This window comes from Drosophila sechellia, chromosome 3L, assembly GCF_004382195.2.
Source record: "Drosophila sechellia strain sech25 chromosome 3L, ASM438219v1, whole genome shotgun sequence".
NCBI lineage: Eukaryota > Metazoa > Arthropoda > Insecta > Diptera > Drosophilidae > Drosophila > Drosophila sechellia.
The window spans coordinates 11,076,510-11,092,100 of NC_045951.1; the positions used below are offsets into that span (position 1 = coordinate 11,076,510).

At 42.3% G+C, this 15,591-nt stretch overlaps 1 protein-coding gene across 1 annotated transcript; it reads right to left on the reverse strand.

Annotated features, from left to right (window-relative positions):
• Positions 1-7,870: 7,870 nt before the first annotated feature.
• LOC6605260 lies at positions 7,871-10,578 on the reverse strand. Its single transcript, XM_002030062.2, has 3 exons — positions 10,156-10,578; positions 8,878-9,519; positions 7,871-8,662 (listed from the first exon to the last, which is right to left on the reverse strand). Exons 1-3 carry the CDS (start codon positions 10,316-10,318, stop codon positions 8,178-8,180), a joined length of 1,290 nt encoding a protein of 429 aa, XP_002030098.1. The 5' UTR covers positions 10,319-10,578; the 3' UTR covers positions 7,871-8,177.
• Between the last annotated feature and the right edge of the window lie 5,013 nt (positions 10,579-15,591).

Below are 15,591 nucleotides of genomic sequence, written 5' to 3' on the forward strand. Positions count from 1 at the left end.
ATACCAAAACTCCACTCCGAAGTGGGGAAACTGGGCAGTTGGGTGGGGCACTGAAGTAGCGCCGCTTATGTTTGCACATTGATAAGCTCGATGTGAAAACATAAACAAATATTTATGCGCCTATTAATGCCCATGCACACAGGCCCTGTTCCCATCTAAGCGTTTATTCGTACATATGTATATAAGGCCATGTATCTGGAGTTGGTTGTCTGGTTCTGGTGCCTATCTGTATCTGTGCATATTTGCAGCCGTTTGTGGAAACACTTAATTTGCTTATTTACTGCACAAATATTAACACTACAGCTTAAGAGCCAGAACAAGTTGATCTCGCAGCGGCGAAGAAAGACCAGTTGACAATCAGAATGTGATTAATCTCGGGATTAACGTCACGGTTTTTGCAATTTTAAAAAACATACGATTTCACTTGCTGTGGTATTGTTCTATAAATAAGTTTCAATGAAATACTACTACTAGCCTGTTGGCTTAATTGGCTAATTTATAAACGGATGTAAATGTAAAAGGCACACTTTAAATATATAATTATATCCTTGAAGAAGTAATTATTTTCCCTTGGTTAAATGTTGCATAGGTAATTGTTGTTATGAGCACCGAATATATTTTTAGACACGTCCAACAATAACAATATTAAACCAGTTATTTTTTGCTAATAATAATATGAATTATTTTAGCGAAACATTCCCACCAATTCAAAATTCCACGATATTAATGTGTCTCTTTATTAAACATTTTATATTCATAAAAACCATTAGAGACAATCGGCTGATAAAAGCTCTCAATAAAAAATGAACTTTTAAAATATCAATTGACTTTGCATAATTTTAAGTGACATGCAAATTAGTTAGTACAAAGATCTGGTAATGTTTTAAATTTAGCCGAGTGCCTTTTAATGCTGTGTGACAAATCGATTTTGATGGCCAGCGATGTTTATAAATACTGAGATAATTTAAGACACCAGAGTTCCCCAAACAGCAATTCCAAATGGCTCGTAAAAGTACAAAAGTTTGACAATTTGTGAGTGCAAGTCATGGATGCTCAGACTTAAGCTGGTTGGAGTTGGATATTTGATTACTTTGCTCCGGTAACTCGATGGTTTGGCCAACTCCATGGGTTCGGAGGTGGGAATAGAAGGCGTAGGTCCGTCCGCAATGGAGTGTGTGTGATTGCAGGGCAGTTTGTTTGGGCTCTGCTATAATAACAATAAAAGTGGCTACGAATTCGAAATCAATTAACGCAGAGTGCTACTGGGCATGACAAGAGCGTCAATATTTGCCCCAAAAGAATGACTGACAAATAAACAGAATGAAAATGACACTCGCACGCAGTCTAGTTTTTGTGCGCCCTGGCCGATGGAATTGACCCGTTTGGTCAGCGGAAACGAACCGAACCGAACCGAAACCAAAACAAGTCCCTGTGCCACGCCTATAAATTTTCAGTATTTGCTTAAGCAACTCGTCGGATGTCACAAATGTGTCAATAGCCAAAAAGGAAAGTTACGCGTTCATATTGAACACTCAACTACTCACTCACTCAACTCAGCCGCCCGTCGTCGAATCTATTCAACGATTTTTGTTCATCTGCCAAGTTTTTCCTCGAAGGCACAAACATAAGCAAAGTTTTCCAAGAAGTTTCCCCAACTTTTCTCTGTTTACCGCCGAGTGACATGCTAATGTGGTCAGTCGACACTGATAGCATGACCATGGAGGCCTTGGTCTTGGCTTGGTCAACATCTATTTACCATCTGAATGGGTGGGTTGCAGTGTGGCCACTGCATTGTCCCTGGTGTTGGCCAATATCGAGCACATGAATTTGGATATTAGTGTCGCCAGAATATGGCTGACATGTTTATTCGGACCCGAGACTCTGGCCAAGACGAAAAATAAATAACTTGTCTGCTCTGTGTGTACAGAATTCGGAGTTGCATGACACGCTATTGGCCTAAATAGTTTTATTTTAATTCAGTTACGATATCATTTTGTTATCACAGACATAATTTGAATTTAAGGGTGTAATATTCTTACCAATATAATAAATCACGATTTAGTTAACGTGTTTCTTTGGGCACAACAATTTTCGAAGAGTATACAAGTTTTGTAATTTTAATATTTAAAAAAATCTTGATACAAAATAAGTAAGTACTTAATTTAGTTATAATATAATTAATGCAATCAGTAACACATTTAGCACAGATTTTAATGTCTAATTCTGACCTTACAAGACACAGCTGTTTAAAAGTCAACCAGTTTTCCATATCTTTCGGATACACCTAAACAACTACCTATTCGGATACACATATGAGCATGTTGGGAACTTGATTTTCGCCATATGCATATACATTTACATTTATTTGAGTGTTTTGGGTGGCCGTGGGCCTCGTGTGGCGCATATTGATAAAGAATATGGGCGGCGGGCGGTTGGAACTCCGATATTAATGGAATTTCTAAATCAACGGATTTGCATTCCATTCCGCAGGAGCGAGGACGACAGCCCAGGAGCCCAATTCATTCATTCAGGATTAGCTGAAGCGCTCTCTCTTACATTTCGGGATGGGCTGTAAATGTGGATGTGTGCACGTTCAACGAGCCTCATCATAAATCTTTGGGCATTTTTACTATGCAAGGACCGAAACTGTATTTTAGCCAAAAGAAATTAGAAAAACTCCCGGGCAGGGACTGAGTTATTGCTTACCTGCTGCCAGGATCCTGCTTCCTGTGTGTGTGTGTCGGCGGTGTCCTAGTCAAATTCATTCATAAATTTTAACACCGCTTTAAGTTGAGCTGTCAGGCCGAAGGTGCGAAAGAGAAAGGGGCCCAAAGCGGCACTCGGCTGGGCCATAAAAATGTCGCATTATTTTATGCCGACACACGTGCGAGTTCTGCGAAGGACACTTCCGGTATTAAGGAGACCAGAGCCTCAAGGATGCCGCGTGGAATCAGAAAGACTGCCGGCCTAAGTGACTCGCCTCTTTGTGGCCAGCTCCATTGTTCGGAGAATTTGCATAGAATACGTGGACAAGGTCGCTCCCTGAGGAATCTGAGCACCTGAAAGACTCTTACCTGGCCGATGGATTGTGCAATCGAAACTGGAGCAATTAACATCCCTGCTAATTGAGTCCGCTTTTGCGAAGGTTATTAGGGGAAATCTGCTTATGGCTATTATGTTTAATAGGATTTCGAAGGAAGCAATCCTAAGTTTATGAATTTTAAAACGACTAACAGGAAATGCATCATAATTAAGTGTTTCAGTTTCGAGAAATTTAAAAACCAATAAATATATAAAACCAATACTAAGGATAGTAAGAAAACAATAAACTATTAAAATAGAAAGGTTACGAAAGATTTAAAAACTTAACCCTTAGTTCAACAGCAGATATATTAAATATCTTTTGAATGTTTATCTTGTTTTGTTTGCTATACTTTAATATTTAAAAGTTTCTGTTGGAAAGGCCATGACATAAATGCGATTTGCAGAATGCTGATGGACTTATGGTATATTGGATATTGCTTCCCTCAGATATCGAAAGATAGACAGACTTTGACATGTTTCAGGTCAGCGCATTTGCAGCTGCGAAATATCACTCGAAAATATTCCATTTGGCGTGTCAATCATGCGGCGCTTTGATTGCCATGCAATATAGCAAATATTTTGCGTATGCAACAAATTTGCGCAGAATTCGCATTTCGCTTGTGAGGGATAACGGCACGCAGAACGAAAGGATATAAAAAAAGATACATAGATACATGCCCGGCATGCAAATATTGCCATCCTACCAAAGAAATCTGCAAAATTAAATCATTTCACAGTGACAGCGAAATATGAAATCAGAAATGGAATTACAAAAACTGGCAATACACCAGCCAGGCACCTGCAGTCGCAACGGAAACGCGGGCAAATTGAATTGTGTCGCCCTCGGAGAAAATCACCCAGGTCCTTGGCCCCTCGACCCCCTTCGGGCATCGTCTGTCAGTGAGTTCTTGAGGTGAAAATGCAATTATTTATTAGCAAAAAAAAGGCAAATCTAAACCAGGCACACTGCAAAAACTAATCAAAGGCGGAGCAATATAAATGTAGGAAGGAAAATAGTTAGGGCTCTAATACAATAATCAAAATGTCGTATAATTCCCAAATAAGTCTAAGAAACTATTTACATTTCATCTTAAAAACTATTACTTTATATTGTGTATGTATGGATTATTTAATTCATTCTTTAATTAAAACATAATTGAAGCTTTATTATTGTTTTTAGAAAGATAAACCATCCATGATGTTTTTCTAATACGGTTTTCCCAGGCTGTGTTTTAATAATCGTAATTAACATAAATTTTTATTCAGAGCTCATGTGCATAAAATAACTGCTGTGGGTAAATATTTTAGCATTTGTTTTCCGTGCATCCACCACCCGTATCCACATATGTATCCTCCCATCCAACCGTTCGGTGCGGAAAGCCGGAGCGAATCCGTCCGTGTGTACATGACGCCAATCAAAACATGACGCACGGCCCACAGAGGGCGCCACCGTGGCCCAACGCACGTAACGATTTTGTCGCTCTGCGGAAGCCAAAAGGAAAGGGACGGGTGGATCGGTGGGCCAACAGGGCGGATGGGTGATGGCTGACACGGGCACGTATGTAGAATTAGTTTACGAATTGCTGCAGGATACGTGGGCCAACATTTTTCAGCAAACCCACCATTCACAACAACAACAACAGCAGCAGCGGAAAAAGGGCCTGCACGAAATGAAGGTCCTTGGAGTTGGGTTAGAAGTAGACCCAAATGGCACAGTGGGTAACTTGTCAAATAAAGAACCTATCGAAGTTATTTTGGAATTTTCGTATTCAAAGCCATCCGGGGTGCGCTGAACCCAAGGTGCTGGCGATATGAATCTTGGCCAGGTTTGATTTCTTAGATGCTTTCAATGGGGGGAAGTTTACGTAGGCGAGTGTTTTTGACTGCCAGTATGTATGGAGATGGAACAATTTGATAATATACTAACCCATAAAAAAGTGCGGGAGGGTTTCCTAAAAAACGAATAAAAGTACATAGAGTAAATATATTAAAGTAAGGAATTTAACGATTTTCATTTAACATTAATTTCAATTATTTACTTATATTTTTAATATAAGTAAAGTGAAACTCGATACATTTCCACTGTGGCCAGTCCGAAAAATAGACAAGTGGGCCAAAATGGATAGATAGCATAGTTGCTTGGCAGTTGGGGGAATTGGCTGGGATTTCGGTGGCAGGGCTTTAAAAGCGGGCAAGATGGGGAAAGTAGGGGCATTACGATGGGGCAGAGAGTGGGGAGGCGCCTCGAGAAGTGAGCAATTTGGAGTGCTTGTAACGCGGCGTCTGCCGACAAGCGACGCAACCTGAGGCACACAAATTTTGGCAGCTCTATTAAGCGATGCCGCTCCGGATCCGTATCCGGAAAATCCCCCCTCCCCCCTGCCAACTCCACCTTTGGGGAGGGGAAAAACCCCAGAAACCCATGCCCACCTTTTACCCGAAACTTTTTTTGTGTTTGCCTCTCTCACAGTTCGTTGATTTTTCTGGCGGTGAAAAGGGGTAAAGGAAGTTTTCCAAGAAAACTTGGCCATATGTGTGTGTGTGTGTGTGGATTTTGAAATGAATATGCATGGGCATGAAGGGGCGTGGCTGGTTGGGGGGCGGGAAAAACTCTTAGCAAAAGTAAATTTAAAAGTTTTTATGCGCTACTGTCGGCGTGTCCGCCTTGGAGATATGTATAAATATACATATATATATATATATGAGTGGAGTGCGCACTTTTAGACAAGTTTTCTAGTTCTTTCCCGTTACAAAGTCCCCCGAAACCCCTTTTTTCGATGCCGTAAAATGTGCGATAATTCACATAAGCATTCTTATCATGTGTGCGTGTGTGAGAGTTAGTGTGTGTGTGTGTGGGCGTGGAAAATGATTTGAGAGTGTGCGTCTGTGTGTGTTAAGTGCGTGTGTATGCGTACTTCCTGCGGAAAGAAATCACCTACCGAGCATTTAGGCAACCGAAGTTTTCCCGGCTCACGTTCCACTCGAAAGCCATTACACCGAACCCATGCAAAAATATTAGTATCTCAATTGTCACTTTATAAATCATATTTCAGCATAAAGTAGTTATGTTGGGAAAATAAATATATACAATTATTAACTCAATATTGTTTATTGTTTCGGAATGCATTTTACGAGCTATTTATTTAACGTTTGTTCCAAAATCAACTTAGAAAACTACTAAATGTTAATAACAGGGTATTAATAAAAAATATAACGGCCCCATATGAAATATTTGCATAAAATTATGAAAACAGTAAAGTGTTCCCAAAACACAAATAAATGAAACTTATATATTTCTAGGAATGCAATGAAATTAATGCACAACCAGTACACAGCATTTTTGCCGATAATTATTTTTATCGATAAAATTTTTTCGATTTATTGAATTTGGCCTTTTGTATATAATATAGTTTGCAAATAGTTTGCATATCAGTAAACTGATTACCAGTGAAAAATGCCGAAATCTTCCTTTCTAGAATGCCTATAAAAATCGGTGGAGCTAACAAATCACGAACATTTTTTTTCCCAGGCAAAGAAATTCTAACATGGTTTGTAGCACCTGGCGTTCTTACTAACATTTTCGCACGTACGCATCCGAAAACCATTTAAATAACGCTCCATCATCTAACCCACCCATGGCTTTGTGGAAACTTTTACACGGCAGCGCTGTTGCTCCGGGCTGCTGCGCTTCATGGACTCCTGGATGGGTTTTCCACCCAGCTTTTCCACCACTTTCCCCCTTTCCACCTAACCCACAGCACCACACCCGACCGCTTTTCCCCGCTTAGCTGGCGTTGATAAATGCACGGAGCATAAAAGTTTGAACAAACTACTTGAGTTTTTAGGCAAATTTTCGCCCCGAACTAGAACGTAAAACGTAGCCAACTACTTTCCACTTTACCTGGCGGCGTGCCACGCCCCCCTTTTGCCGTACCGCCCCACCGGCACGCCCACTACAAATCGCTGGGCCCATTAGAGGCTTGGCAAAAACGCCGCTAAATGCGACGTGAATTATTTAAGGCACGTGTGTTGTGCAGAATGCGGCAAATTCGACAGTGAAATGCATTTATTATTGAAGATATTGTCGGAGTCTGCGGGCGGATGAAAAATAAAGGGGGGGTGGTATGTGAGGAAGTAAGATGGGGCGGCATCCTTTGGGCCAATTATGTGGGTGGCTCTTGGGCGAAACGAGAACGGGCGGCTATACGTTTTGATAAACGTTTTACAGTTTGAGAACTTTTCTTTTCTGGCCTGGCACGTGATTGGAATTACGCGTGTTCCGCCCTTGGCCCTCAGCCAGAAATATACACAAATCCACAAAACACTGGGTGCCAGGATGCCAGGATGGCTGGATGGATGGTGGCTTCATTGGATGACTCCCATGTGCGGCAGTGTGTGTATTTGAAACATGTTTGCCAGTTTGGCAATCGACAAATGTTGCACACACTGTGAGAATTAGCATAATTTAGTTTTCCCGCTCGGGGCGTTCTCGAATCTCAATCCGTCGCATCGCATCACGATTATCGCCATTGAGTGAGTGCAAAGCACTTCAGTTGGAATAAATCTCCTTTCATTCGGAAATTACAATCGCATTTTCCTCGAAATTGATATTGATGAAATGTATACCACTCGGTTATATAACGTGAGTTGTATCCATTTCATTGAATGTGCCCTAATTTAATATCAATTCATTAATACTTAATAAATAGATGGAAGTTTCCAGACCATACAAATTGAGATATATATCCTATGTGTAATTATTTCCTCCCAAAATATACAAATTGAATATTATCTTAGTGATGTATTTATTTGCGGAGTAGTAGAAAATGGAATTACAAAACGGTTTTTCAATAGATGTGTTTTTTACATCTGACGATTATTTTAGGGTCTTCAAATTGCACCTGAGAAAAAACCTACAGGTAACGAATCAAATCATAAAAAATAAACAAGGAGAATCTTGTTAATTTTGTTCAATTATATTGAAATATTCGATCTAGTAAGTTAATATTAATTAGTGCCCAAAGAAAAAACTAAGTAGTGCAGGCTTTTTCTCAGGTGTGTCTAGGGCTTAATTGTCCCTATTTGCTCAGTCTTCAATTGGCAGCTGGCTCTCCGGCACCATGGACATGGAGAATCATCTCAAAGGGATCCCACTCGAGGTCGGACTCGTGCTTGACCCGCCGGCGAATGGGCTGCGTATGCTGCGCATGGTGCATGGCCAGCGGCGGATGGTGTCCCTCCTGCTGGTGGTGCTGCACCAATCCGATGGGCATGTCCTGGGCGTGCTCCACCAATCCAGCTGGCGGCTGTGGTGGACGGTAGTGGTGCAAGTGCTGCGACGGATGGTGCTGCGGCTGCTGATGGTGGTGCTGCTGCTCGCTAACGATCTCCTGGATCTGTTCGCGTGTCTGCTCCCTCTCATCGACCTTCTTCAGCAGAATCTCGCGCATGAAGGACATTCGATCGAAGTGCTCCCACGTTGAGCGGAAGGATTGGTGGGAGTATTGGGCGTGGCGCTCCTTCTGCAGTTCGTCTACGTAGCGCTGCTTGATGATTGACCAGCGCGTTTGCATAAGAGCTGCAAGGTATTAGATGTTTTGGGAGAGTATGGAAACTTTTTAAAATACCCATAACTTTTAGCTATATAACCCTATTTTAATACCATAATTGACAGGACCTTAGTAACATCCTTTTTGCATAGTATTAAATGAGTTTGCTACATGCTACATATATTCCGATGGAATATCTTTTTGATCTTTTCAGATTAAATCTACTTAGAAGGGATTTACTTACTCGGTGTTAGACCCATCTCCATGGCCGCTTCCTTCCAAACCGCTGAGGTTCTGCTCTGTCCCTGTCCTTTCTCACTCCGCTGGCGTCCAGCCCACAGCGATGGACGCGTCTTTATGGCATCGATGATACGACCGCGCATGCTATTGTGCAACGAACTCGGGCGGCCCAACTTTCGCGGCGGCGTAGCCACCGCCTCTGAGGCCACAGTGGCCGGTGGAGGTACCAGGCCCGTGAAAGCGGTATATGTCATCCCATGACCTTGACCATGGGGCGGCTGAGCGATTAGATGCGGCAGTTGAGGGGCGGTGGGTGTGGCTGCGGTCTGCAGCCAGCTGAAGCTACCACTGGGTCGTCCGCGACCATGGGTGGCGGTGGGTAATGGCGGAGGCGCCACTGGGGCAGCAGGTTCCTCCCCCACACTTGCTGCTTCAGTGGCTGTGGATGGGGCATCGGAGGAGGTGCCTCCGCCACTGCCGCCGCTCGACTGAGCGCCCACGATCTTAGCCACCGTAATGTTATACATGAAGGACATGGGCTCGAAGTGCTCCCACTTGGTGTTGAAGCGATCCTTGTGGAGGATCTGGCGGTGGACCAAGTTGTGATAGTGGTACTTCATCTGACTCCAGATCGATTGCAGCTTAACTGAAAATTACAAATAAATATGGTAAAAATTTTCATTTTTAGAGAATATGTTCTAAGTCGTGTTTATTAAAACTTTCAATAAATAGATACTTTTTACTTCACTGTGTCTATTTCTTCCATTCATGAATATTGTAATATCTTGGTGGCACGGTGCAGATAACTAAGCTTAAAGTAAGCCACCCCATTGCATTCATCAAAGTACATTCCACCCGTCAATTATTTTTACTGCGAGTGCTTCAATTTGCATTATATAGTGGCGTAGGCTCCTCTATTATTCCAAACGGACACAAACCTTTACTTTCTATCCAAAATGCCCTTTGTCTATTTTTAGCCAAGTGCAGTGACGTCATTTAAGAAAATAATTAAATAACCCTTCAAGAACATTGATTCAACGTGGATTTTTGTTATCGCATTGTGATTGAACCTTTAACATAGTTTTTTTAGCCCCCTTTAAGAAACACATGCCGACGCCACTGAATGCACTTCGAAAGAGCCGGGAAAGGAGAGTGCGAAAGGCAGCAACAAATGGGCACCGCTAGCTAGCTGGCGAATGGAGCAGTGGCGTAGTGTGTGAGGGGGGATTATGTCGGATGGGGGAATGGGTCGCAAGGACTGGTACATTCTTGGTGGGCTCACCTGTCGGCACATGACCGCCGAACTGCTCGGCGATCTCTGTCCACATGGGCGATGTGACGCTGCGGCACATGTGCAGCTTGTTGTTGGAGTCCCAGATCTCCGGATATTTCTTGATCGCCTTCAAGAGCTGGGCCCGATTCACGAACGGATCCTCCTTGGGCATGGCCACACCGAAACTGGTCACACTGGCACTGAATGATACCGTACCGCGGCAACGATTCCAAAGGCGATGTGAAACTGCGCCGGCGGAGCACAACTGCGTCCTTTGACATCAATTATCGGCGAATAACTGAAAGTAGAGTTTGCAAAAATATGCGAATTGAAAATGAAAAGGCACAGCGATTGAGGAAAATAGAGAAAACGATGACGGCGACGGCGACGCCAGCTTTTCGTTGTTGTTGCCCCGATGCCGAAGAGATTGGAAAGGCAGCGAAAGCGTACACGAGATGAGATACACAAAATGCAGGCGAGAAGAGAGTACAGGGAGAATGTGCAAAAAAAAAAGACATAAGAAGGAAAGAAGAGTCAGCAGCGACGACGTCAGTTTTACATACAAAAGTCTCCGCGTGTAGGTGCTTGTATCTGTGTGAGTGAGTAAGTGTGTAAGATGGCAGGGCGAAAAAGCAAAACAGACACAAGCAACAAGACCAAAGAGGAGACAGACAAAAAGCAACAACATAGCGCAGCAGCGGCAGAAGCAGCGAAGCTCAGAGCTGCAAAAACCGAAAAACAACAGAGAAGAAAAGCACTGAAAGAAGAAGAGGAAGATGGAGGAGGCGGAAAAAAGCAGCGGGCAGGCTGCCCAAAAGAAAGGCAACGATAAACAAGCTACCTCTCTTTCATCGGGGGTCTCCTCTCTCTCCCACTCTCTAACTTGGAGCCACCGAAAACGAGAGGGTGTTGTCGGTGAAGGGGTGAGTGGGGAACGAGCATTAGAAGCAGCGAAAAGCGAAACAAAAGAGCAGCGAAGAGTGCAGAGCAAAATGCAGGTCCGCAAAACGGAGAGCAGAGAAATCCACGATGACCGAAGTCGGCTGTCGGTCGAAGGGGTCGGTGTGCGGGTGTGAGGGGGAGCAGCGACAGAGAGAGGGAGGCAGGCGGAGCAGACCCGGAGTCCGAAGCCCGGCTGTCTAAACCGGAGACCCAGCAACAACAGCACCAACAACACCAACAACTGCAACAACCAGGGCAAACAACAACTGCATCACGAACACGCAACAAAGTGACGAAGCAACCGACGAACAGTGGGACGCATTGGAGCTGGCACAGTGGGGCCAACGGCGGGTGGGCGATAGTAACGCGGCAGTAATGGTTTATCTGGCTAGAAACTTGTTAAGAATAACATCTTTAAGACTAATAGTGATTGCGAGTGCAAGTAAAAGATTTAACATTTTCGTGAAATATGCAATTTTCAATATTTATCTTCATATATTATGATATGGCGCCATAAGATAGGCAACACATTTTTCGCATATAAGGGGTAGATTACGTATACGTCTAGTTGTCTTCATTGTATTAGTAAAACTCAATTAAAACTTGTTTTTTAATTTTTTGCTATGCACTTAATATTTACAAATATGTTATATTCAAAAAACTTTTAATGTTTTTCATAAGTGAACTGGGCGTATACGTTATATCCTCATTGCATGTGGATGGCGCAGAATAAGAATAATTAAGAATATATATTTTTAAAATTTTGTGCATGTTCAATATAGGTATATATCGAGACATTGATGTTTTCTGACTTATAAATTAAGTTAGCCGTTTTTTCGCCAAATTGAGTTGGCATTGTGCAAAGAAGTGGCATCACTGGTGGTGGACTGTTCGGTCGCTTGCTCGGTTCGTCTACGTTGGTCGTTTTGGGCGCTGTGCGTGTGTTTGTGCGAGTGTACGTGCAATGAACCCGCAACTACAACTGCACACAACTGCAGCACGCACACTCGCACACCCGCCCACACACACGCACGCCGCGACTGCATTAGTATTGGCAACGATTCGTAGGCGCTGCAGCGCGCTGCGTTCATTTACTCAGTGCCCCAGACCCCGATGCCGAGCAGCGACCCACAGTGCAGCCCCCACCACCCACCGCACACCTTGCCACACCACTTGGGCACCACCGCCCGCCACCACCCCCTCAGATATCCGCATTCAGCGGGCGAGAACGAGACTGCAAAACAAACAAGATTCAGCATAAATCAGAGGTGGTCAACTATTTACATAGTGGGGATGTTTGTATTCGGGAGCGGATTTGTGTTACTTAAAATAAACCAAAGAGCGCCAATTACAGCGATTTCAAAACTAACAAATAAAAACCAAGGGAAAGTTTGGTTTTAATGCTTACAACACTTTATTGGACCACTGCCAAATTGTTGATCAACGAGTTACTGACCTATCGCATATAGAAACAAGTTTTTCTTACGAACAAACGCATGTTTTTTTATAACTGAGGCCTGGATAATATACAGCTTAAGATATGAATATTAACGCTTGAAATCAAATTGTTATGCGTAAACTATAAAAAGATCGTAAACTCGGTTTATGGACGAGACATTTATATATTTAAGTACCCAATATTTACACGCTACTCGTTTTAAGACACCAATTAGAAACTTTGATATCGTAGCAAAAAAAAAAAATTAACCCCCCCACATGGCGATTAATTCGGGGCCATAAAAATATTGAAATAGCTGAAAGAGCTCACACACATATAGTACGAAGATATATCATCTAAAAACATCGAAGATGAAAGTCACTCAAGAATCAATTCGATTAGTGCCAATTGCTGTTATACGATGCGACTGTACGAAATGAGTCCCATTTGCCGGCATAATTTAGCAGTGAATTGGGGTCGGATTGGGGATGGGCCACTTATCCGTGCCCCCGCTTAATTATTCAACGACAATGGGCAATTGTCAATGGCGACTCTATCAATCCGGGATGGCCACTCCACAGTGCCACATCTCCGTGCATCTGTAATGAGGCCGTTAATGTTTTTAATGCCACCCATTTTATTGGCTACTGTTGCGAGCTATCTTTGTGGCCATGGATCCGTAAGTACATATATCTGTGAGATGCGTAACTATGAGCTTCTACCACCGAGCCGCATAATGAACGCACACGCACTTTCTTATCGGCCGAAAAAAAAATAAAATAGGGAGAGGGACGGCGTCTTTAATTTTTATGGCAGCATAAATGGTCCACCGTAATTTGCTAGATTAGAATTAATTTGAGTCGCAGTCAGGGAAGAAGCACTTGCGAGTACAGTGAAGGCAGCCCTTGGATGGACTGTTCAAGTGAAAAATACAACAAGTTTGTTATAAAAAGTAAATTCATATAATTATTTAATATATTTAATAAGTATACAATTTTATCTTAAGTAATAGAGTTTTTATGGTTGAGTTTATAGAACAAAAACTGTAATTACATTCCCAACCTTTAGTTACATTTTTTGTTTGATTCGCTACTTTGTAGAAACCACTGTGTCTAATAATTCTGCGGACTGACAATGCCTGTGGACAAACTTCGACAGTAAAAAGTAATGTATCTGGGGATGGATTCTGTGCGGGTCGGCCGCACATCAACTGCAGGCAGATAGAGCGTCTGCTGGGGCCCGGGTCCCAAGTTCCAAGTTCCTGATTGAGGTCCAGACCCAGGCACATCCACAGGCACAGGCTCCAGCTCCAGCTTCAGCTCCACATCAATTGTCGTTCTGCGGATCGGAAGGCACCACCGTGGACCATGGAGCTGGGGCTATCTGCTGTCTGTTGCCTTTGTTGGGTTTTTATTTTCATTTATGCTTTTTAAGTGCTTCATTAAAATCGCGTACGGCAGCGGGGAGCTGTGTGGCGTGGGGCGGGAAGACCTTTGTCAGCGTCATCATCGTGGCACACACAAGCAACAACAAAAAGTATCTTTCGGATACATGTCCAAAAGCAAGGAAAGAAAGCAACATGGTACGAACCAAAAAAAAAAAACAAAACGCCAGCGACGACGGTGAAAATAAATAAAAAGAATTAAATCCAAACATGTTTTTACTCGGTTCACTTCGTGGCTCTAGCTGTGCCTTAAAATAAAAAAATAAAAAAACAACGAAAAATCAGTGGAAAAAGGCAAAGCAAATCCAACTTGAATATAAATAATAATATAGTGTTCGATTTAAAATCGTTTGATTCTAGTGTGATGTACCGCTTAGCAGTTCACCAAATAATTCGAGGCGTAATCTAATAATAAGCCTAAATAAATTAAATTTAATATTTAATATATTTATTTAATATAAAAATTAGTAGATTATATCTTATGGGTTAAGTTAATATTAAGGATTTGTTTGATTAAGTTTTTATATTTATATTTATATATTTAAATGAACAAACAATATTTATTTCCTATTTATAGACCAAGCTGATTTGATTTGATTTTATATTTTATATTTATATTTATATATACATTTATTTTTCCAGTGCCTCGGCTAAAAACTCCAACTCCAATAGCAGCTCAAACTCCGGTTTGAAGCCTATGCCCCCTGCATCTGTATCTATATCTCTGGGTGCCTGTGTGTGTTGTACCTCCGACTGCGTGGCAATAAGTGTGCCCCATTCACGGGGCAATGCAAAAAAAAGAGAAAAAAAAAACACACAAAACAGCATTAAGCATCTTGTTGTCCTTTTTTTAAGGTGCGCATATAAAGAGGCCTTAACAGCCATCCGACCAGTCTTCGGACCGTTTCCCCATCCCCGGTTCATCACAGTGGATTAACTCGATGAAGAACGGTGTCAAAAAAAGGCATGCATGCTGCGGATTAGGATTATGTGATATGTGGGTGATAGTGGTAAGCCCCACTATAACAATCATATAAGAAAGAAGAAACAACATGAAAGATATAACAGTGTTTTTGCATGGGAAATAATCTTCTTGAGATCTTTTACTAGTTCGTTTTGATTTTGTTATTAAGTTTTTGAGCTCTTTAGCCCTTCTCGCAGTACTTTTATGTTTTTCAAGAAGGGTTATAATATAAATAATTATAAATATGTATATTTTTATTTATAATATTGAATATAAAGCACAAAGCTATTATGCTGACCATTTATATGAACTCAAAACTGAACTCCACAAACGAAAGCTGCTAGTAATGGTATGCTATGGGAAGCAAAGCTTAGCGGACCACTCGTGCTGAATTATTTATGAGCGCAAAACCCTGAATATCGCCCACAGTGCAATGGCACCGATTGCCAACGTCAGAGATAACAACAGCAACAGCAACTCCAACAGCGACAGCGGCAGCAACAGCAGAGGATCGCATTTAAGGCGCAGCATCTCGCATCCGAGGAGCGAATCCATCCGCACTGTGGGCCGCGGGACGGATGGAGTCGCATGGAGTCGCATGGAGTCGAGTGGAGTGAGTTCGCAACTCCTTTTCATCCTCATGCCATGTGCAAATCA

Bases quoted from the DNA above. Each gene is read 5' to 3' on its own strand.
- LOC6605260 (XM_002030062.2), bottom strand. From the start codon at position 10,318: ATGCCCAAGGAGGATCCGTTCGTGAATCGGGCCCAGCTCTTGAAGGCG. The intron at 9,520-10,155 runs GTGAGCCCACCA...TGTAATTTTCAG, and splicing joins CGGCGGTCATGTGCCGACAG to TTAAGCTGCAATCGATCTGG. The intron at 8,663-8,877 runs GTAAGTAAATCC...AATACCTTGCAG, and splicing joins GGAGATGGGTCTAACACCGA to CTCTTATGCAAACGCGCTGG.